Source organism: Pteropus vampyrus, unplaced genomic scaffold (genome assembly GCF_000151845.1).
Source record: "Pteropus vampyrus isolate Shadow unplaced genomic scaffold, Pvam_2.0 Scaffold203, whole genome shotgun sequence".
NCBI classification, from domain to species: domain Eukaryota; kingdom Metazoa; phylum Chordata; class Mammalia; order Chiroptera; family Pteropodidae; genus Pteropus; species Pteropus vampyrus.
In genome coordinates this window covers 1,661,339-1,683,417 of record NW_011888984.1, presented here as the reverse complement: position 1 = coordinate 1,683,417, position 22,079 = coordinate 1,661,339, and the positions used below count along the sequence as shown (strand labels likewise).

Here is a 22,079-nt window from a genome sequence, read left to right as displayed (position 1 = left end):
AATTCTCACAAAGGTGTTTAAGGCAGAGTCCAATGTGGCTGAGCCATTTTGGGGATTTTCAACAGTCTCCCAGAGTCAGTTTCCCCAGCCATGAAATGGGAATGGTCACTCCTGCTTTCCAGAGTGATTTGTGCTGAACTCTTGAACTTGGTGCCAGATCAGCTCAGAAATGGGGCTAATGGTATTGAGGGGAATGAGACCGTCTCACCCCCAGGGCCAATCAGTCTGGATGCTGGATGAATGGAACATCCATTACTGCTGCTCTACAGTCTCCTTACTCTTTCTAGGATGTGCTCGCATGGAGACCTCTGCCCTGCCCCACCCCACCCCACCCCTTCAACCCTTAGCAGGTGACTTGATAGGCAGCTAGGCATCTGGATGGTTATTTTATTGTCAAGGAGAGGAAGGCAGAGGCCATTGCGCAGACTGCACTCAGTTGGAATGGGTGGTCTGCAAGTCGTAGTGCTCCAGCCCCACGACCAGGGAGCCGGCCAGCTTGATGGTGGCGACCCAGGGTGGCTCACTCAGGTGGTTTGTGGGTGTGCTCAGCCTAGGGGGAAGGTGGAGTCAGCAGGGCCCGGCTATGTGACCAGGCCCTTATCCCTTTTAGGCTCTACTTGTCCCAGCTGTATAAGAGGCCATGTCTGAATATCCCAGAAGCAGTCTAGGGCAGGCCTGTATTCACTAAATAGGAAAGGGGGCTGAGGGTTGGTAAAAGTGTGACCCCCCACCCCTAACCCCAGCTGAGCCCCAAGAGGGTCTCCTAGTGACTTAGGGTCCTCAGGAGCGAGGGTCACAGAGATCCTGGTGACTAATCCTGAGATTCAGTTTTGGGGGAGGCGGTAATTGGATGATGCTGTGATCCTCTCCCCTGGATCTGAGGACTCAGTAGTAGTCTCTTGCAGCACAAGGACTGGGGTGTCAGTGCCCTCTGATGGTCAAAACCTTGGGATGCAGAGTCAGAAGTTGCCAAAGGGAGGGGTAGAAGTCTGAGGGGCTAGACCAGGGGCTTCCTTTAGAGGCCTGCATTTATATTCTTTTGGTTCCAGAAAACAGTCATCTCCTCCCTTCTCATCCCTTAAGGGCACCTCCTGGTGCTTTTGGGGACAGTGGGAAGAGGGTCAGGCTAGCTGGAACCAGCTTCCTTTATGGCTCCAGAAAGTAACAAGAGAGCCAGGGGTCAGCTTGGTCTAGATACCGAGAGGCTAGGCCCCTGTGTCTCCCCCACCCCCCACCCAGGGGTTCTGAAGGCTTGGAGCACAGCTGGGCTTGAGATGCAACCAAAGGAAAGGTCAAGGGTCAGCTAGGGTCCGGATGCCAAAGGCCGAATGGGACTATCGGAAAGTCTTAAGAGGGGTATGCTCTCCCCTCCATAACCCTTACACCCCTCACCAGGCAGACACGTTGCGCGGCAGGCGGCGATGGCGCGGCTGGTGGCGGCAGTAACACTTGCAGGGACAAGAGTTAAGCACCTGGAAGGGTGGCCAGTGGCGTGCCGCACCTGTGTTAACTGTCCCTGCCGGAGGAGTCCCGCCGCCACCACCCCCTCCACTGCCGTTGTCAGTCACAGTAGCTGCAGTCCGTTCGCGGGGACCATCTCCAGGCGTGCCATCCTCACGGGGCGCGCCCCGGGCTGCGCGGAGCCCCTTGTTTCTGCGCGTGCGGGCCTTGATGGGCGCGGGTGCAGGAGCTGATGGCTCGGCCACGGTGGGAGCTGGAGCCGGGGATGGAGCTGGGGCTGCGGCTGCGGTTACGACTGCCGTTGGGGCTACGATTGCGGCTGGGGCCGGGGCCAGGAACGAGGCCGGGGCCGGGGCCGGGGCCGGGGCCGGGGCCGGGGTCAGGACAGGGGCAGGGGCAGGGGCCCGGACAGGGGCCGGGACAGGGGCAGGCACCACGGCCTGGTCCGCAGCCAAGGCGAGGGGTGGGGCGGGAGCCGGGGTGGGAGCCAAGGTCGACTCCAAGTGGCCCGGGCCTGGGGTGGGCGAGAGCACGGAGGGCCGCGGCGTTGGCTGGAGCACTGGCGGCTGCGGTGTGGGCGGCGGCGGCGGCGCGGGAGGCGGCGTGGGTGGCGGCGGCGGTGGCAACAACTCCTGTGGCCCCGGAGGCCCGGGGCGCACAGGTTCGCCATTGGCAGGCGCTGGGAAGATGAACATAGGCGGCGCCAGCAGGGAAGGTGCGGGCCTCCGGGGCCCGGGAGCTGAGTGCGCCTGCACTGGCGGAGGCGGTGGGGAGCCCCAGGGCCCAGAGAGCGCGGCCGTGCGCCGTCGGGGCGCCCCGATGCCTCCTCCAGCTCCATTAAAGCGGAAGTGGCGTTCAGGGCCATCGGGAGGACTCACCCAGTCAAATTTGGGCTTTGAGCCTGGGAAGGTGGTGTAGGGTGGCGGCGGAAGGACCCGGGGATGGGACGCAGGCGCCGAGGGGAGTCTAGAACACCCCTCGCCGTCTCCATTACCGCCCCCTGCTTCCTGGGTCCCCCGAGCGACCTCTCCCAGGGGGCGAGCGGCCCCAGGAGTCAGGGGTCCCTGCTTCAGGGCCTCAGCGTAAGAGATGGCGCCCGAGGCAGAGGAGAAGAGTCCACCGCCTCCGCCGCCCCCGAGCGAGGCTTTGGCGGCTAAGGAACTCGACGCTGCCGCAGGGGGCAAAGGGGGCCCCGACTTGAAGGTGACTTTACACAGCAGACTCAGGCCGGACTCCGAGGCCGCAGGCCGGGCCATTTCGCCCTCGCCCGCTTGGGGCGGCGCCCCTCCGCGGGCCCCGCCGGCCGTCTGGCCCTCGCTGCCGCGCCCGACCTGGCTTTCTGTGGGGGTTGCGGCGGATGTGGCCAGAGCAGGACTGATTTTGCGGTCCGGGGGCTGCCGGTCGAAAGGTGGCGGTGGTAGCGGCTTCCGCGGCTCCAAGGGTGGTGGAGTCGGGGATGGGGCCCTTGGGACAGGGTCGGGGTCTTCTTCGGTTAGTTGCCGGGGCGGCGGCGGCAGCGGGTGGAGGCTCGGAGGGTCGCCCTGACCGCGATGGCTTGCCTCCAGCAGACCGCGGATCCGGGGCACCGGAGTGCCCGTGGGTTTTCGCCACTTAGACGGCGCGGGCAGCAGGGTCCCCACGGGGGGCGGGGGTGGTGTGGAGACCGCGGCCGTAGCCGCCTCCTCTGAAGGGGGCGTCACTGGCGAGGGCAGTTCTAAGGTCAGGGGCAGGGGTGAGGGTGAGGTCTGGGGTTCCGGGGGTACCAGGAGTCCCGGGGACGCGAAGCTGCCGGGGAACCAGACGCCCAGCCCGCGAGCCAGGCGCATGGCAGGGGAAGAGGGGGTCACCTCGGGCTCTGCCAGGGTCGTCCGGCGAGAGTCGGAGGAGCGGTCCGAGGCCTGCTCTTTTCGGGAGCCCCCGCCAGCGGACGGCTCCGACTGCACGTTCCCCATTTCTGACGAAGGTCGGGGACTGTGGTCGGAAAAACTTCCGTCAGTCAGTCGACCAGGGATGTGCGGACCCAACGAGGCTGCCTGTTATTGGTCCTACCGGTCGGCACCTGCCCCGTCCCTGTCCTCCAAGATCCACTCAGGCACTGGTCTCTAGCCACATTCGTGTTCCCTGACTCTCGGCGCTCACTCTTTCTTCCCCGCAAGGGCCCACACAGCTCCTGTTCGGACAGAGGTTCCTTCCTCTCAGTGTACTAAAGCTCGGTCCCTAACCCCCTGGCTGATCCCTTAGATCACATCTCTACACTTTGGCCACGTCCCCGGTCTCCGGGCTCCAAGACAGGTCTTGCCAACTTTCCTGTCACTCAGGCCATAACATTTGCGGTTGTGTTCAGTAGCCTAAAAAACCTTACAAGGACTTTCAGGCTTCTCTCTCTGCACTCTAACCCCGCCCCCGCGCTCTGGTCCCGCCCTCGATTGTCAGGGAATCGTGCCTCATCAACACCTCCCCAGGTCTGGCCCCTACTCCACCTAACAAATTCCAGGTGTTCTGGTCATGCTAACCCCTCCTTCAGTTCTCACTTTTAACCCTCCGTTATCTCTCTCTGTCGATCATTTGGGTCCTGCCTTCTCCCCCGACAGCGACAGGTCCTCAGGCCTCACTGCTAAATTTCTTTTCCCGCTCCAGGTCTACCGTCAGTCCTCAACACTCAGGCCCCACCCCTTCCTCCAAGCTCCGCCCTTAGCTCCTCCTTCGCCCAGAGGTTCCCACTCACCGACTCCTCCTGCCGACCAAAGTTCAGACCGTGGCCCCCTGGGCCAAGGGCAGTACGGGGAACGGCCGTAGCAGAAAATAACCGAAAAGAACGGGGGTGCGGGTGAAGGCAGCTGGGCGAGACAGCGAGGGCGGACCCCGAGATCTAGGCCCCGCCCCCAGGCTCGAGGCCCCGCCCCCCTGTGAGACAGCTCGAGCATAGCCCCTTACGAACCTGGATCTAATACTCGGATGTCTTCTTCCCCTCCCCCAAGCCTTGGCGTTCTACGCCCCACCCTTTTAGGACGTATTCCATAGCTCCTCCCCTTTACAATGCTTCGCCCTTCTCCTTTAGTCCCTCTCTCAAAGCCCCGCCCATTAGGAACACTGCTACGTAGTTCTTCCCTTTTGGGGGTCTCTCTTGCTCCCCACTCCTAAGTCAATTTACTTCTAAACTCCCCCCTTTTAGGGCTCTGCATAACAACTTTTCCCAAAACCCTCTCCTTCCTCGGGTCCTTCCAAAAGGCCCATCCGCGGTGGACCCGCCCCCTCCATGACGCACTCTCGTGTCCGCGCCTTAGATGTCCTCACCCTCTCCTTTCCTGGGCCCTCCGACCTCGCCCCCTCGCGAAAGCCCCCTTCTCGCCCCATCCTTTTTCGAACCCGGTGAGGCTTTCAGTCCCTCCCATTTAGAACCCAAAGCGTAGACCTTCACCTCTTTAGAACGCTGGGAAGAGGCTATGAACCTGACCCCTTCCCCACAGCCTCAGGGACCAACGGTGCGAATGGGTGGGAAAGGAGGGAATCCTCTCTGGATCCTGAGAAAATGGGAGCTGGGGGGCTGTTCGCAGGAGCCAGTGCCGGGCTCTAGGACCCAGCGGGCAAGTATGCCCGCCCAGCGCTTACCCCTCCCCCAAGCCGCCCCCTCCCCCTCACCCATCTTCCAGGCTCCCCCTCCCTCCCCCCTCGCCCCGGCTCCCGGTGCCCGTCTCTAGCGCTGCCGGAGCCTGCGAGGGAGCCGGAGCGAACAGGAGGAGGAGGAGGAGGCCACGTCGCCGCCGCTCGGAGCCCGGCCGGAGCCTCCCAGGCAGGTGCCAAGGGGGTGAGAGGGCGGGGGCTGACAGACCGCCTGTCCCGGTGTGGGGGCGGCCAGGGCCGCGCTGCGCCTCCTGCCCACCCGGGCTCCCCTCAGATCCCGGCTGGAAGGACAAGGGGGTGGGGGCCCCTAAACTGCGCGGCAGCCATTTGGGGTACCAGTCTCCATTTGGGGGTCCTGGACTTCCTTGAGGACGCTCCATTCATAAATTTTCGTACTGGACCCCCACCATTGAGGAACTGTGGAGACTACTCCCCCCGGGAAACGTGTGGGGAGCGTGGGGCACCCAGAAATCCTGGCGTCTCATTGCAGCTAGGCCCTGGGGGGTACCCCTGCCCTTTTTCTCTGCTTCACCTGTTGTCGGGGGAGGCGGGCGGACAAAGGAAGCAGTGTCACGTGACTGCTCATTCACAAAATCCCATTCCATTGAGAAAAGGGGGCTGGGGGCGCTGCTGCCGCCCCTTCCCCTACTGAAGGGCGGGAGAAACCCGGCAGCCTGCAGGTGGGGGCAAGGGCTAGAGCTTATTGCATGGGTCCCTAAGTCTGGGACGCCAGGGTCCCTGCTCTAGGCGGTAGTGAGGGGCTGGACGTTGATCCCTATTACTGGGCGGAGGGCTCCGTCCCCTGAGCTGGGGGGAGGGGTAAAATGCTTCTGAAGGATGCTGGGGCGGGGAGGTGGAGGAGGAGAGATCAACACTCTCCCCCACCCTCCCACCCCCGCTGCCAATCTCTCTCCTTTGCCTTCTTTAGGCTGGGGCCTGAGGGAGCAGGCTTGATTTTTTGTGAATGAAATGCTCTCTGGATGTGTCTGGGTCGCCGGTTTCTGGCTTCCTCTGCTTCCATCTCCCTTTGGGCCTCTCTCTGGCCATTTCTGTTTCTCTCCCTGGTCCCTGACCATCTCCCGTTGCTGGGTGACTCAGTGAGCTTTACATCCGGTCTCATTCATAAATCCGGGAAGGAGTGGGGGAAGAGAGCCTGGGTTTCTCATCCAGCCTGTGGCCTGGACGGCAGGGTGCAGAGGCAGTGTAGGGGGGACGGGAGCTGAGTTGATGGGCTCTGAGAAAATACATATGCGCAAGCACCCAGCTGTGAGGGGGAACGATGGGTGGGGCTGCGGGTATGGGAAGGGAGAAGGAGACGGGGTTGATAGGGGATGAGCAGGAGGGGGAAGGGAAGTGGAAGACTGAAACTGCAGTGTGGATGGGAAAGATGGGGAGAGGGAGGAAAGGTGGGTATGGAGGAGGTAGGCATGGGAGAAAAGAAATGGCATGAGGAAGAAAGAAGCCATGCTGGAAGAAGGTAGGCATGGGGAGAGAAGGTGGGTATGGGGGAGAAGGTGGAAATAGAAGGGAAGGTGAATATTAGTGGCAAAGGGTGCAGTGGATCCAGATGTGAGAGACAAAGAGGGGAGATGGGGGTTGGAGGGACATTGAACGGGAGAGCAGAAGTCACTGACTGTGTTGTCCCTCTCTCTCCACCTCCAGGTACATGGTTCGGGTCCGAGCTGTGGTGATGGCCCGAGATGACTCCAGTGGGGGCTGGCTGCCTGTGGGGGGCGGGGGCCTCAGCCAGGTGAGCGTATGTCGGGTCCGAGGGGCCAGGCCCGAGGGGGGGGCCCACCAGGGGCACTACGTCATCCACGGGGAGCGCCTCCGGGACCAGAAAGTGAGCCACCGTGGGGCGTGGGAGTAGGGTGGGGGCCTGGGGAAGTAGGGGAATGGGGCTGGGAGTGCAGAGGTGAGGTTAGGTCATCTTCAAGCCTGGGAATCAAACTGGGGTGTGGGATGGAGTTTGGAAGTATCTGTCCTATGGATAGGAGTTGGGAGTTTCGGGAATATTTGGGGTATTAAACAGGTCCTGTCTACTGCTGTCGCCTGCTGGACTATCACAGCAGCCTCCTCACTGCTCTCCTTGCCCTGCTCCCTCCCCCACTTCAGTGTGTTCCAGCGGGGCCCTGCTAACACCTGACTCAGATCATATCCCTCTTCCGCTCAGAACCCTCCTGTGGCTCCATCTTGCTCAGAAATCCTCACCACGAGGGCCTACACCACTGGCCCCAGTCTGCCCTAAGTATATGAAGTCATTTGGCAGGGGACCATCTGGAAATGTCAAATAGGGTTTACAGTCCTATATGTGGGTTCAGCAGGAATATTCTGGGCTGTGTGGCACGAGCTGGAAGGACAGTGTTCAAGTTTCAGGCAGGGGTCTAGTAGAAAGATTTCGATGGTTTGCAAAAGCTTGGTTGCATTTCAGAACAGGGGTCTGAAGGAACAATGCTGGGGATTTGAAGTGGCGTGAAGGAGCGTAGTGACGTTGGGCAAGGATGTGAGGGAACATCTAGCATGTGAACGGAAATCCGTGGGAGTTTGATGAGAATGTTTGAGGTAGTGTTTTGGGAGATTATTGGGGCATCAGAAGGGAATTAATAGTAATATGTTGAGGTGTTCAATAAAGTTTTGGAAATACTATTGAGTTAGAAGGGAAGATATTGGATTATCAGAAGGGGACTAATTTTTTGAGGCATTCAATAAAATCTGGGATTCCTATTGGAATATCAGAGGGGAGTATTGAAAATGTAGAGATCAAAGGGTTTGGGGGAAATATTGGAGTATCAGAGGTGTGTTCAATAAAATGGAGGAGTGGCATTGGGGTGTTGATCAAGATTCCAGGCTACACCTAGGACTGAGAAATGAAGCTTGGGGTGCTGGGGTCTGCAGAGAGGCTAGAAGCGGAGGGGAAGTTCCAGGCATGGCTGGATGGGAGTATCTGACCTGGCTCCTTTTTGCCCCTCAGACCACCTTGGAGTGTACTCTGAAGCCAGGCTTGGTTTACAACAAGGTGAACCCCATCTTCCATCACTGGAGCTTGGGAGACTGCAAGTTTGGGCTGACGTTTCAGAGTCCTGCAGAGGCTGATGAGTTCCAGAAGAGCCTGCTGGCTGCACTGGCGGCGCTGGGTAGAGGTGAGCGGCGTACGTGGTGGGCACCGAGGGTCGGAGTGGAGGGTGGGGGAAGCTGGGGCCCAGGGAACTCACTTTCTGCCTTTCTCCCTGCCCCAGGCTCACTCACTCCCTCCTCCTCTTCCTCCTCCTCCTCCCCTTCCCAGGACACCGCAGAGACTCCCTGCCCTCTGACGGTGAGTCTCGAGGACCAGCTCTGCTGGGAGGCCAGGGGGGTTTTCTATTCCACAAACAATTCTTGAGCACCTACTGTGTATCAGGCACCATGCCACATGCTGGAGACAGAAATTTGGGCCCAAACTATCACTATCGATTCAATCCCAGAACAGTTTCTGTTCTGTCATGATAGAACACGTTCATACACTCATTCAAGGGTATTTATCGAGCACCTTCAGTAAATAATGTTTTAGGCACTGGGGATACATCAGTGAACAAAACAAAGTCCCTTTCCTCATGGAGCTTCTCTTCCGGTGTATAGAGGCAGAAAATTAAAAAAAAAAAAAAAAGGAAAAAGAAAAAGAAAGTAAACTATAAAAATAAATATTAAAAGTAAATGGATGAACACATTACTTTAGTGACTCGGCACAAACCTTGGAGTCGTCCTTGACTCCTCTCTTGTTTTTAATGCCCCTCATGTAATCTGCCAGTAAATAATATGCTCCACTTTCAAAATGATCAGACTACCTCCAACCTGGTACTGCCCAACCTCATCCTCCAACTGGACTATCTCATCAGCTTCTCACTGTCAACTGCCCTTCACCCCCCATCCCTACTGTCAGTTCCCCACACACAGCCAGAGGGACCCTATTGACACTGAAGTCAGATCGTAGCCATACACCAGTCAGAACCCTCCCAGGGCTCCATCTCACTCAGGATAAAGGGCAGAGTCCTTACAGTGGCACATAAGATCCCACACCATCTGGTCCCCTCTTATTCTCCCTCTTGCTCACTCTGCTGCAGCCACACTGGCCTCCTTGCTGTTATTCTAAAGGGCAGGCACATTCCTGTCTCAGTCTTTGCACTGGCTGGTCCTTCTGTCTTGGAACACTCATCCCTAAATTTCCACATGGCTCATTCCCTTATGTCCTTCAGGGCTTACACACACGTCACCTTCTCAGTGAGGCCTTCCCTGAGGAACTTGTTTAAAATTGCAATCTCCTGATGTTCTTTATTGTGTTCTAATTTTTTCCCAGTTTCTAAGATATTTTCCTTATTTTCTTTACCAATAGATAATTTTCTTATCTGTTAGTTTACTGTCATTCTCCCATGCTAGAGTGTCAGCTCCAGGAGGGCAAGGATCTTTTGTCGCTTTCTTGCTGCATCTCCAAGGCTTAAAACAGGGCCTGGTATACAGTAAGTGTTTAGTAAAGATGTGTTGAATAAATTTATTGAATCAATAAATGTACAGAATGTTTGATGCGATTTGGCACTTGCTGGGAACAGTGGGAATTGCTTGAGAACACTGGGGAGGAAGGAAACTGATACCCTTGGCAGAAAATGGGGACTCCCAGGGTAATGGGAGATGCAGGTGGGTCTACAAAAGTCACATAGACACTTCTCAATTATTGAGTGTTTACTCAGGAAAGATTCTGTGCCTTTCAAGCTCCGTCTCACATCCTCACAATGGCCTCTGTGAGCCTGGCGTGTCGTGGGTGCTCAGCGGATGGGTATTGGAGATAGTAAATGCATGAGGTAGAATGATTCCCAGGTGACAGAAAGGAAACCGAGGGTCCGAGGAGTGATGTTTCAGCTCGTACAGGACAGAGTTTAGTCTAGATGGGAAGGAATGCATTCCAGGTGAGTGGAACTGCCCCAGAAAGGTGTGGTGGGAATGAGGCAGGAAGGCAGCTGTCTGGCCAAGGGAGCAGGTTTCTGAGAAAGAAGGATGATTTGACATCCCTGTAGGTTGGTGAGCCGAGCAGATAAGAGCATGGGCAGCTCTTCCCAGACTTCAGGCATGTGGCATGCCCTTTACAGTGAGGCCTAACCACAGCCTTATGAATAGACATAATTATGATCCCCATCTTACAGAGGAGGAAACTAAACCTCAGAGAGATGAGCTCACTTGCCGGAGGTCACACAACCAGTCAGTGGCAGAGCCAGGTCTTGAACCAGGGCCTGCTGCTGCAGAGCCCCCGCTGGCAATGGGAGGGGGCCTGTGTGGAGGGCAGCGGCTGTGCGGGGTTTGGCTCTGAGGCCACCAATCTCCCCCAGTCCCACGTGGACAGCGACTCCTCCTCCAGTCACAGCCGCCAGGAGACGCCTCCCACCGCCTCGGTGGCGGCCCCCATCATCACCGTGGAGTCAGCTTCTGGCTTCGGGCCGGCCACACCTCCCCAGCGCCACTGCTCCTCCACTCAGGTGCGCCTTCGTGGGTGGGTCTGGGTGCTGGGGTCCGGAAGTGGGCAGGAGCTGAGGCTGCAGAGGGGTGAGGAACCACAAGCAGATCCTAGGGGATGACTGACCTGAGCCAAGGGGGTGAGGGCAGTGGAGCTTGCAGGCCTGGGTTCCTGGGAGGGGAAGTTGGGGGAGGGCTCCCCATGTTCCTGCACTCTTGGAGATTTTGGAAAGTTCTGAATTCCAGAGTGGTTGGGGGACGACTTGGACAATGAATTCTTCCAGTATATTAGGGGGTTGCTGGTACTAAAGGAAAGGATTCTTTAGGTCGTTTAATTCATGGAGTTGGGAGGTGCGCCCAGAATCCAAGGGGTTAAAGGGACCTGGGGACTGGACTCCTTCATCCCAGAGGAGGAGATGACTGGGGTCCAGAACACCTGGATCTGAGCATAGAAGGGGCTAGGGGCTGAGACTCCTGACTCTTGAGAGAGGATAGGACTGGGAGCCTGCACTGGGTTCTTAAGGTGTGGGCTTGGTGCCGGGATTCTTCTGTCTGTCGCCTAGATTTCCTCTGTCCCCCGGGAGAGGAGGGCTGGGGCCTTGGACTTCCCAGGACAGGATGCTCAGATGAATGAAGCCGGTGGCGGAGTCTGGATTTTGGGGTCTTCTGAGACTGGGATGGATTGGGGTTGCGGCGGGATGTGAGGGATCACAGACCCCGCTAACCGGTTCTCCTGTCCCTTCGTCCCGCAGAGCTATCCTCCGCTCCTTCCATTCACGGGAATTCCAGAGCCCTCAGAGCCGCTGGCCGGGGCAGGGGGCCTGGGCTGGGGCGGCCGCGGCTATGAGGATTACCGGCGCGCCGGGCCACCCGCACCCCTCGCCCTGTCCACCTGCGTCGTGCGCTTCGCCAAGACCGGCACATTGAGGGGAGCCGCCCTGGGGCCCCCCACTGCCCTACCCGCCCCTCTCACCCAGGCTGCACCCCCGGCACCCCCAGCTCGCCCACCCCCGGGTCCAACCCCCGCGCCAGCCAAGGCCTCCCCGGAGGCGGAGGAGGCAGCGCGTTGCGTGCACTGCCGCGCGCTCTTCCGCCGCAGAGCAGACGGGCGTGGTGGCCGCTGCGCTGAGGCCCCGGACCCTGGTCGCCTGCTGGTGCGCCGACTTAGCTGCCTGTGGTGCGCCGAGAGCTTGCTCTACCACTGCCTGTCGGACGCCGAAGGGGACTTCTCGGACCCGTGCGCTTGTGAGCCAGGCCACCCGCGCCCCGCTGCACGCTGGGCCGCGCTGGCTGCTCTTTCTCTGGCAGTGCCCTGCCTCTGCTGCTATGCGCCCCTGCGCGCCTGCCACTGGGTCGCGGCGCGATGCGGCTGTGCTGGCTGCGGGGGCCGCCACGAGGAGGCAGCGCGGTGAGGACGGCCTAGCGGGTCCAGTCCCCAGACCAAGGACCCAAAATTGACGGTTCAGGACCCCGGACTCCATTCCGATCCCAAATCTAGGCACACCCGGAACTTGGACCTTGAGTTTGGATTGAGAGACCCCAGATCTGGAACCTGGACCCCAAATCTAGGACTGAGAGACCCCATACACAGTTTCATTGGGATGTCTGTCCAAGAGGTCTCAGGCGTCCTGAGTTCTGGCGTCCCCATCCTGCACCCTTCTCCCCGACCCCTGGCGTAAACTGAGGAGACTCCAGGCATTCATTCCTAGGCTCCATGCCTCACGCAGGCCTGGGGGCACAGGGACCCTGACAAACGCAGGGTCTGAGCAAACCCCCAGATCACTGTCCCACAGGCAAGAGTTGCCAGTATCTGAATCTGCCTATATACAGTTACTCCCAGATCTTGAAACCACAGGACCCAGATCATCCCCGAATGGTCCCTGAATGATCACCTAAACCCTGGGGCACCCATATCTGAGATGTTCTCGTAGCCCCAGGACCCCTGAAACACCAAGCCCTCTTAAGATGCCCTGAGTCCTTACACGTGCTCCGACAGATGTTCTCTGACCAAAATGACAGGAGACCCAACTTAGAGCATGGCTCCCCTCCCCCCAAAATCCAGATGTCAGACTCCAAGACACTCCTGGAGCTAGAGATCAAAGACCTCTATAGACCCCCTCCCCCGCACCCAGTGTTCCCAAGAGCTTTGGATCTCGTATGTAGGACTCTGAAGTTCCTAGTACCCCCAGATGGAGGACTAAAGGCCACCAACACCTCAGGCCCCAAGACACTGGTCCCAAGTCCTCAGCCCTCTTCAACTTGGATTTCAAGCCCCAGAATGTCCCGGAATATTTGGCTTCTTTGTACCCCCAGATCCCCAATCCCCTAAAGCCCAGCTCCCAGAAGATGGCATGTTCATGACAACTCGGACCTCTGACTCCTTGGCCCCTACCCCTGAGTGACCCCCAAGGTGCTTTAAGAGCACTGGATCCAAGACCCCAAGGTGCCATTGACCTTCCAAATTTATGGCTCAAGCCACTACAACATTGAGATTATCCCTGAGCCAAGACCTTGGTCCCTCTATACCAGAGACAGATCCGAGGTACCCCAGGACCCTAGCACCTTCGCATCAGATTTCTTGGGAAATCTGTAGCCCGATAATCCCTGAGACCTGCTGCCCCTTGAATCCTGCTGTCCGTAGGCTTCACTGAGACTCCAAAGTCCCAGACTCTGAAATTCTATTTCCAAGGGCCCTGGCCTAAGCCCCCAGCATCCCATAGAACCACCCCTTTACCCTAGGAGAGAGAAAAAAAAAAAAAAAAAAAAACATTTTGAGCTCATGTTCCTGGATTCCAGGACCACCATGAGCTCCCCAACTCCCATCTCTAGGACCCAGCATTGCCATAGATGATTGTGCAGGCTGTTTACAAGGCAAAGGCACATGGCCTAGGTGGTGAGTGGGGTTAGAATCCACATCACACTCTGCTGGCCACACTGCCTTCAGAGAAAGGTGTGCCTTTTTCTAAGTTACACAAAAGCACCTTTTGGGACAGCTAGGCTCTGCTGGTGTGCTTGTGAGTGCGCTCCCTCCTCCCTTACCCCTCCCTCTCTCCAGACTGCGGACTCTCCCCAAGCCGAACCTTGAGCCCTAGCCCTGATTCGAGCTTTTATGTTCCGCCCTCCATTAATCCCTTCTCTTCCATCTCAGAGGTGGGGATTGCTTCAGAAAGTTTGAAAGCCTGTTTCATGGCCCCCAGGCCCCCTTTGGGGGAAGGTGGGTGCCACGGTCTCTTTCCCCTTTGTAGACTGGGACTTCAGGGTACCTCAAATCTGATGACCTGAATAGGGGGGGGTCAAGGTCTTGGAGCAAGACGATCTCAATGTCATATGGGCTTAGGACCTGCATCTGGTCCCAAGCATCTGGAAATATGCACTTATCTTTATTACCCAGACTCGGATGGCCTTGTGGGGGTTCAAGGGATAGGTCAAGGGGGCCAGAGGGATAGAGCCTTCTGTCACTTCCTTTAAATTAACTATTTATTACATCCGGAACCTGTGAGATTCAACTCTCCCAACCAGACTCTGGGATGAGTGAGAGAAAAGGGGGTGTCCCTCCCATCCCCACTCTGCCCAGCTCTCATCACTGTCAGACCCACCAGAGCTGAGGGCAGAGGGACTGGGGGCTGGGGCAACTTGGTTCCCCATCCCCCTCTCTGTGCCTCGGTCTCCTCCCTTCCGTGGTGGGCAGGGGGGAAACTCCATTCTTAACCTACCTCGTTTTGGGGAGGGGCGGGACGGGGGACCAGAGTGCTGTAAGGTGCTGCGGGATCTGCGGACCAAGTGGTGGGAGCCGGGGGAAGGTTCCTCCGGCTCCCACCTCCCAGCACCGCCTCTTCCAGGTCTCCCAGTCTTGCTCCCTGCTTATTACCCACCTCTGATCCATGAATTATCTCTATCACCCCCAAATCAGGGGTGTATGGAGGGCTGATGCTGGGAGCCAGGAAGACAGACCCTGGTACCTCCAGGCCCAATTTCCCAGCTGCTTGCCCCTCGGATTGGATGCTTGGCCCCCAGACTTGGGGGAGGCACCCCAATATTTATCTTCCTGATCTTGATTCCAAGCCAGTCTGTGACCTCAATATTGTTATTGTCAATGCAGGCAGAAGTGGTGGGGGAGGATGGGGGCCAAAGACCCAGCCTTGTCATCGAGGGAGGGGACATGATATCCTCTCCAAGAAATATCTGTGACAAAGTCTCAGCCTGTATTCTTTATTTGCATCGATGTGCCCCCTCCACTCACCTTCCTGAACCACCAAACAAATCTATCCAATGTTCCTTTCTTCATCCTTTACTCCCAAGCAGACCCTCCGGCTAAGTTTCATACAGTCAGTCACTCAAATACATAATTGAACATCCATTGTATGTCAAACCCTGTTCCAGGCTCTGGGGATAAAGCAGTAAACAGACAAAACTTATTTCCCACAAGGGGCTTATGAACTTTATAGTGAGAGAGATGAAGGACGTTAGAAATGACATGAACTGTAGCAAAAAAGTGCAGATGGGGGATGTTAATTTTAGCCAGGGTGGTCAAATTTGGTCTCACTAAAGAACAACTGAATAGAGCCCTGAGGGAGGTGAGGGAGTCCAGTGGACGTCTCCAGGAAGAGCAGGTAAAGGGAACTGTGAGTGCAAGGCCCTGGGGGAGGAGCATATCCGGTTAGTCTGAGGGACATTAAGGGAGCTCAAGTGTCTGGAGGGGAGGAAGCAAGAAAGAAAGTACTTAGGAGATGAGGGCAGAGGTGACAGGACAGATCTGTAGGGACTTGCAAACCATTACATGGACTTTGGTGTTCATTCGAGTGAAATGAAGCTACAGGAAGGCTCCAAGTATGGGAAGGATGTGACCTGACTCAGGTGTTCACAGGTTCCCTCTGGCTGCCTGTTAAATGGGGAATAGACACGGGGTGGGGCGGCGAGGAGACAAGAAAAAGACCATTGCGATGGTCCACGGGGAGACATGGTGCACAGGACCAGGGTGAGAGAAGTGGAGGCGGGGAGAGGTGGGCAGATACTAGCCCCATTTTGAAGGTGGAGTTCACAAATTTAGATATTGGGTTCAAGATAAAGAGAAAAGTCAAGGTTATGATTCCAAGGTTTGGGCCTAAGCAATTTTGTTTCATCATGGCCTCCTGAGTACCCAGCCTTGGGGTAGACAAGACTAAGGGTAGGCTCTGCCCCTGAGGAGGAAATTATGGCTTTTGTTGTTCTCTGAGGCTCAATGCCTAGGCTACTCCTGCTCCCTGCAGAATTATCTAGGAACTACTGGAGACCAGGATATGTCAGGAAGAGATTAAATCTGGAACAATAATTTTAACAACAGAACAGTAGCAGTAAAATAACAGTAGTAGCAAGTTAAAAGTATAGACTTTGGAATGAGATCTGGCTTTGAGTCCTGGCACCGCCCGTGCATTCACTGTGACTAATCTCTGGACTTTAGTTTTCTCCTGTCAGATGGGGTAAGGTACTTAGCCCAGTGGCACACAGGAAATGCTCAATACATTTGTTATTCTTAATTGAGTGCCTCCTATGTGTCTACTAAGCACTTACTCTAATCCTCACAACTCTAAGAGGTAAGTACTATTATTATCCCCATTATAGGATAGGAAGCAATTTGGCAGGGACACAGGTGGTGAGCGATAGAGTCAAACCCTTACTGGTCTGACTCCTAGGGTGCAATCTTTTAATCACGGTGGTATATTGCACCTGCTCTCTCTCTCCAAGACCTGGGGAGGCAGAGGGGTTAAGGCCCAAAAGGTGCATGGTGACCAATGAGGAGGGCCTCTGTTGGGGGGGTGCGGTGAGGGGTAAACTGGGTTTTCCGAGTCCCTGACGGAGTTCCAGCCTTGAGTAAAAAAGAAGGAAACAAGTTTCTGGATTTGGAGCAGAGCTGGGAGATCAACACTTGGTTTAGGATGCTTTACGAGCAGAGGGCATTTGAGGGAGGCTGAGGAAAACAAAACCGACGGTGCTGCTACGTCGCAGCAGCAGCGATACCCGCTGTCCTGTTGCGACAGCGGGGAACCTGAACGCACGCTCTGGATGCACAGTACCAGACGAATTTCCTGAGCCCTGACTGGTTACCAGAAGGGCGATGCTCTAAGTTTCGGCGTGGGCGTTACGGAGGCGGGTTCTAGCTCCTCCTGCACCAATGGTATTCCCAAAGGTCCTTCTCAATAAGCTATTGGTCGGTTATGCTACTTGGACCGAACGCGCAGGCTACTCTTGGGGCGGGGCCTCCCTCTGGCCCGCAGGGGGCGCTCCGCTGGCAGAGGAGACGCTTTCATGGAGGGGGCGAAGGCCGAAGCGCAGGAGGGGGCCGCTGTGGCCCGGGACCTGCTGGCCTTGGGGTAAGGGGTACAGGGTGTGCCAGGCGGTGTGCAGGAAAGGACAGGTTTGTCCTCATAAATTCTTACGGATTTCCCCCGACCCCTCCCGCTGCTTCGACCTCGCCGCAGGTATGAGGGCTTCCCGGTGGTGGCGGCGCTGGGCCCCTCATGCCTAGACTTCAGGGCGCTGTGCGCTCAGCTTGCGGCGGAGCTGGCGTCTCTAGGAGCCGTGGAGCGAGACAAAGAGGAGGTCGCGGAGGCGCTGAGCGCCGGCGACGGTACGCGTGGGGCGGAAGGCCTGGAGGGGTGGAGTCCGGGTGGCGCCGCCGCCGCGCCCTGACGCGTCTCGCCTCCCGCAGGCCCCGGCGCCGAGGAGGAATTCCTACGACAGTTGCCCGGCCTGCTGCGAGGACTGCACTGCCCGGACCGCGCGCTTTGCAGCGGAGACTGCGCGGCCGCGCTGCGGGAGCCGGGCGCGTGCCTGCGCCTGCTGCGTGAGCCCGGGGCGGGGCCCGGGATGCGGAAGTGGGCGAGGCTTCAGCATCTAAAACGAGTGGGCTCAGCACATTGAGGTGGAGCCAGCGTTTCCCGAGGGGGCGTGGTCAGAATGTTGAGGCGGACGAGAGGGGTCGATGTGGGTGGGGTTAGAATTTGATGCGAGGATTTTGAAGCTCAAGTGGATTGGGTTAAGATGGAGCCCGGCACGTGGTTCTCAAGTGGGCGGGGTTTGAAGTCTGAGGAGTAGAGCATGCTCTGGAGATGGAGATAGAGCCAGGGTTCTAGGTGGGCGGGACTAGAAAGAGCTTTTAAAGCCGCAGGAGCTCTTTGACCCTCCTGGGTAGGTTGGCAGCCCTCCTTGATTGCACCGCTCTCTTTCTCTACTCTTAGGCTTTCTCTGTACGGAGCTCCAGGCTGCCCGCCTCCTCCTCCTGCACCCCCAGCTGGATCCCAGTCCAGCGGCACCACCGCCGGGTGGGGAAGGGGCAGAGGAGGGAGCTGGCATGGTCCAGGAACTGGTTCTTACCCTCCAAGCTCTAGGGCTGCCCAGACCCCCACGGGCGACCCTTGCCAGCCAGCTGCTGCGGGAGTTGCATGCCAAGGTAGAGAGCGGGAGTCCTCTCTGTGCCCGGGCCACCCCACCTTCCTTGTAGGGGGAGAGCCCTCTCTCCAAAAGCGGCTCTGGGAGGAGTGCCCCAGCCACTGCTGTTTTCTAGAGCTGTGACCACCATTCTTAATCCCATGGACTTGGGTCCTCAGGGCTGTGGGGAACTGGGGTCCACAGAGGGTCCTTACAGTTTCTGCCCGGTAGCCTTAGACTCCTTCTCTCATCAGATCTCAGAGCTTCTGCCTTCCCTGCCCCCAGGGTCCCTGCAGCCCCTCCTCAGCTACCCGCTGGACGCACCCAGATGGGTAAGACTGTGTATGGCTGTATGTGAACAATGTTCTCATCCAGAGATGGGAGTGAGGGGGGTACCCCTGGCATGACCAGGACCTTTTTCCCAGGAAATGTTGGAGCATCTCTGCCAAAGCCTGCAAAGTCAGTACTATAGCCGCCGCTGCCTCCTCCTCAAGCGTCTGGACCTCACGACATCTGCTTTCCACTGGAGTGATCGCGCAGAGGTGTGGGCAAAGGATTCTGGCAGGAGCAGAGAGACCCAGTGGTGGGAGCTGCAGCTGCAGGGAGGAGGAACGAAGTCCAAGAGTATTAAATATTACCCTCCTGCAAGTTCTGAGGCCCAAGACATTGTAGGATCTTGTGAGGTTTGCAGCTCTAGCATCTCAGGGCCTCCAGGGCATTCTAGAATTCCCAGCTCTGCTTTGAGAGTATTTTCAGAGCTATACCCCTTATTTAGAGATGTGGGAAGCGAGGCCCTGAGTGGGAAAGAGAAGCTTCCAAAATGAGAGATCACACCTGGATTGGTTCTTGAGCACCTTCTCCATGTCCTCCCCCACCACCACCACCTCCAGGCCCAAGGGGAGGCCATGAAGGCAGTGCTGACCCCAATTCGAGAGGCTCTGACCCCAGAATCGGATGTCTCCATCGCGCACGTCCTGGCTGCCCGAGCTGACCTGTCTCGACTTGTCCCAGCTACAAGCAAGGCTACCCGCCAAGGGACCTGCTGTGCCATCAATAAGGTGGGCACCTCGGCGTGGAGAAGGGCCCCAGCATCCTTGGCCTTCAACTGGCCTTTGAGCCTCTGCCCTGGCCCAGCTTTCTCCTCTCCTGCCTGAGTTCCTGGCCTCTGGCCTCATCACCTCTAATCCACCTTCTCCACATGGAAGTTAAAAGGATATTTCTAACTCAGAAATCTGACCATGTCCCTCCCTAGCTCAGAACCCTCCTAGGGCTCTCCAGTGCCTTCAAAACAAAGACCAACCTAGCCCCTGCCTACCTCTCCAGCTTATAGCTTAAAATCCTCTCCCACCACGTCACCCTGTCTATTTTTAGCCATTTTAAAAGCAGAAGTACCCTGTTTAAATGATTACGTATTTAGCCTCATACCTCTCTTTAAATAGTCTTATACTTACATAAATGAATATTAGGGACTACAATCTAGCACAGCAAAGAATGAGGGAAAATTTAAGGAAAAAAGTGATTCGCTTTAAGGAAATATAGTAAGTAAATAATATAGGTGATGGACAAATGATGGATATTTAGGGAAAAAACACTGGTTTGCTGGAAATGTTATACGAAGCCCCAGCTGTGAAATAGGCAAAAGGCGATGTGTCTTTGTTAACATTGGTGGTGACCTGGACCTCTCCCATTACTTTTCCCTTTTATTTCTCTCTTGCTGAGGCCCCTGGAACCCGGTGTGAAGGCTCCAGGCCTGTATCTTCCACCAGCCCAGCCTTCCCGCCCCTACTGTACCAAAGAGTCAACATCTGCTCTTGCTTTTTCAACTTCATGCTGCTCCTTGGCTCTCTGGCCTTCTTGTCCAAGGTATTTTCCTTCTCTGAAACTCAAGTCTAATCAACTCTCAGGTGCTCATGGGCAACGTGCCAGACCGAGGGGGCCGCCCAGATGAGCTGGAGGCTCCCATGCCCAGCTGGCAGAGCAGAAGAGAGGACGGAGGTGGGCAGAAGGCAGGCCACCAGCGCTGGGGTCGCAAGAAGAAGAAGAAGTAAAGGGGGACCAGTGTTTGGGGCGGGGTCCTCTGTGAGATGCCGATGCCATTGATAATCTCTTGGGAGTCAGTCTGAAGGTTTCTCTTGGCACCTGACACTCAGGCCCCACATCCTCTGTTCCTGAGGCCCCAAATGTCTTCTCCTATCCACCACTCAACACCAAGGACCATGTTCTCCAGAAAATAAATTTAATTTGTGACAGCTGTAGGACCTATCTCTGTGGGGGCCAGGTCAGGGGTCCTCAGGTTTAAGGAGGGGAGGGGGCGTCTCTGTCCCTTGGGTCTGAACAGGCCCCTGATACTCTGACTTTCAGAGTCCTTCTTCAACAACACGCCTTTCCCTTCCTGTGGGCATGAGAAAGGAAACGCACAGGAATTGGACAAACATCAGCGCTCACCATGTGCCAGCCCTGTTCTAGGTCTTTGAGATACAGCAGTGAAAGGTGCAGATAATGAAAGCCTCTGCTCTGCCGGAGCGGACATTTCTGGGAAGGAGGGGAAGCCATTCAACAAGAGAAATAGATAAAATGTATAGTTTGCCAGATGGGGAAAAGTACTTTGGAGGAAAATAAAGCAAGAAGGCAGGATCGGGACCATGGAGAGATTGCAACTTTGAGTATGTTCAAGGGATGCCTCGCTGAGGTGACACTTAAGCTAAGTCCAAAAGAGGGGTCATATGGGCCTCTGGGTAAGAGGGAACAGCCAGTGCAAAGGCCTTGAGGTAGGAGTATTTTTGGCCTGTTCAGTGACTGTCGAGGCCAGTGTAGCTGGAGTGGAGGGAGGTGAGGGTGAAGAGGTGCAGGGACAGATTGTGTGCAGTGGGCCACAGTATGGACTCTGGCTTTTTAAACGAGGTGAGATGGAGTCACATGATTTGACAGGGGTGTTCACAGGCTCCCCAGTTCCACCCCTTCTCTAGCCGCCTCTCCCCTCTGAAACCCCAGAGTTCAGAACTCCGCCCACCCTGTTCCCTCCCCGTCCTGGCCCATGCTGACTGTCAGCGTAGCACATTGGTCAGGAGCTTCCGATTTAGAGGCAGACCGAAGACCTGAGTTTGAGTTCTGCCTCCACTTAGGAGCTCTGCCACTTTGGGTTTAACCTGCTGAGCCTCAGTTTTCTCATCTATAAGATGGAGATGTAAGGAGTTAGTGAGGTAATGCTTAAGTCTAAATGTGTCAAACACGGAGCTGCACAATTACTAAGTGCAGGGAAAGGGAATACAATTAATAGTTACTCTGATACAAAAGAAAATGACCTTTCAGGGTAAGAGATGATGGATGTTTCAACAAAGGCAGTGTGGATGCCAAGGAGGCCATGCCTTTGGGACTTCTGCTGGAGGCCCAACAACAGGACTTGGGAATGGCTCTGGGGGAGGGGAGTGAGGGAAGAGACCGAGGCGATTATCTAGGAATCTGGCGTGGAGGACTGAGTAGGTGGCGAGGCAGTCGTTGGGAGGGGGACCTGGGAGGAAGAAGACATTGGGTGATGAGGGTTGGTATACGAAGGAGACGTTTCAATGCCAGGAGCAGTGCCTCACCCAAACTTCCGTTAGGTAGGTGAATGAATGTCTCTGTGGACTTTATTTTTGCCCAACCTGAGAGTCTTTGCTTTTGAATACCGGACTTTACTCCACCGACTTACTGTATAGCTCCTGATATATTTAGCCTTATTCTTGTCATATTTTTTTCATTCTGTTTTTCTCCTTACAAATCCTGTTCTACTAGTGGCTACCCCCTCTTGCCCCTCAACAAATTGAAATTCCTATTTTTCTAACAACATTAAAAATTAACCAAAATCTATATCCTCCTACCCAAGCAACTGAGGACTTGTGCACATTTTCACTTTCCTAAGTTTCACCAAGTCCATCTGGGTTTCTCAGGCAAGTGGGCCGGTCTCTCCTGTATCCCGTTGGGGGCGATTCTTCCTCACCGTCTCTGGATCCCAGGAAGGGTGTGGGGGCTCTGTCTGGGTCCAAGCATGGCGAAGGTGACACCCCGTCTCAGGTTCCAGGGAGAGCGTGTAGGAGAGATTGTCCTCGGAGCCTGTTTGTGGGGCATGGGTGGGAGGGATG

General features: G+C 56.4%; 3 protein-coding genes across 22 annotated transcripts; 2 read left to right on the top strand and 1 right to left on the bottom strand.

Moving 5' to 3' along the window:
- Positions 1–367: 367 nt before the first annotated feature.
- On the bottom strand, positions 368–4,976 carry GGN (gametogenetin). 6 transcript variants are annotated; one of them, XM_011372286.2, is made up of 4 exons: positions 4,880–4,948; positions 4,187–4,195; positions 1,393–3,432; positions 368–550 (listed from the first exon to the last, which is right to left on the bottom strand). In XM_011372286.2, the coding sequence occupies exons 3-4, from the start codon at positions 3,411–3,413 to the stop codon at positions 433–435; spliced, it is 2,139 nt and encodes a 712-aa protein (XP_011370588.1). In that variant the 5' UTR covers positions 3,414–3,432; positions 4,187–4,195; positions 4,880–4,948; the 3' UTR covers positions 368–432. The 6 variants fall into 6 exon arrangements, with proteins under 6 accessions (XP_011370588.1, XP_023393627.1, XP_023393628.1 ...); XM_023537859.1 differs by having other exon boundaries at positions 4,187–4,224; positions 4,400–4,938; XM_023537860.1 differs by having other exon boundaries at positions 4,400–4,938.
- A 133-nt stretch (positions 4,977–5,109) lies between these two features.
- SPRED3 (sprouty related EVH1 domain containing 3) lies at positions 5,110–14,752 on the top strand. Of its 8 annotated transcripts, none has more exons than XM_023537864.1 (6): positions 5,110–5,251; positions 6,745–6,925; positions 8,054–8,222; positions 8,319–8,395; positions 10,251–10,580; positions 11,310–14,749. In XM_023537864.1, exons 2-6 carry the CDS (start codon positions 6,749–6,751, stop codon positions 11,967–11,969), a joined length of 1,413 nt encoding a protein of 470 aa, XP_023393632.1. In that variant the 5' UTR covers positions 5,110–5,251; positions 6,745–6,748; the 3' UTR covers positions 11,970–14,749. The 8 variants fall into 8 exon arrangements, with proteins under 8 accessions (XP_023393632.1, XP_023393634.1, XP_023393633.1 ...); XM_023537866.1 differs by having other exon boundaries at positions 5,112–5,251; positions 6,745–6,832; XM_023537865.1 differs by having other exon boundaries at positions 5,116–5,255.
- A 1,825-nt stretch (positions 14,753–16,577) lies between these two features.
- On the top strand, positions 16,578–20,210 carry FAM98C (family with sequence similarity 98 member C). 8 transcript variants are annotated; one of them, XM_011372277.2, is made up of 8 exons: positions 16,654–16,904; positions 17,013–17,161; positions 17,243–17,377; positions 17,772–17,983; positions 18,247–18,293; positions 18,387–18,644; positions 18,852–19,019; positions 19,866–20,210. In XM_011372277.2, the coding sequence occupies exons 2-8, from the start codon at positions 17,052–17,054 to the stop codon at positions 20,007–20,009; spliced, it is 1,074 nt and encodes a 357-aa protein (XP_011370579.1). In that variant the 5' UTR covers positions 16,654–16,904; positions 17,013–17,051; the 3' UTR covers positions 20,010–20,210. The 8 variants fall into 8 exon arrangements, with proteins under 8 accessions (XP_023393638.1, XP_011370581.1, XP_011370578.1 ...); XM_011372274.2 differs by having other exon boundaries at positions 16,658–16,904; positions 18,216–18,293; XM_011372278.2 differs by having other exon boundaries at positions 16,673–16,904; positions 18,216–18,293; positions 18,387–18,503.
- Positions 20,211–22,079: the final 1,869 nt, after the last annotated feature.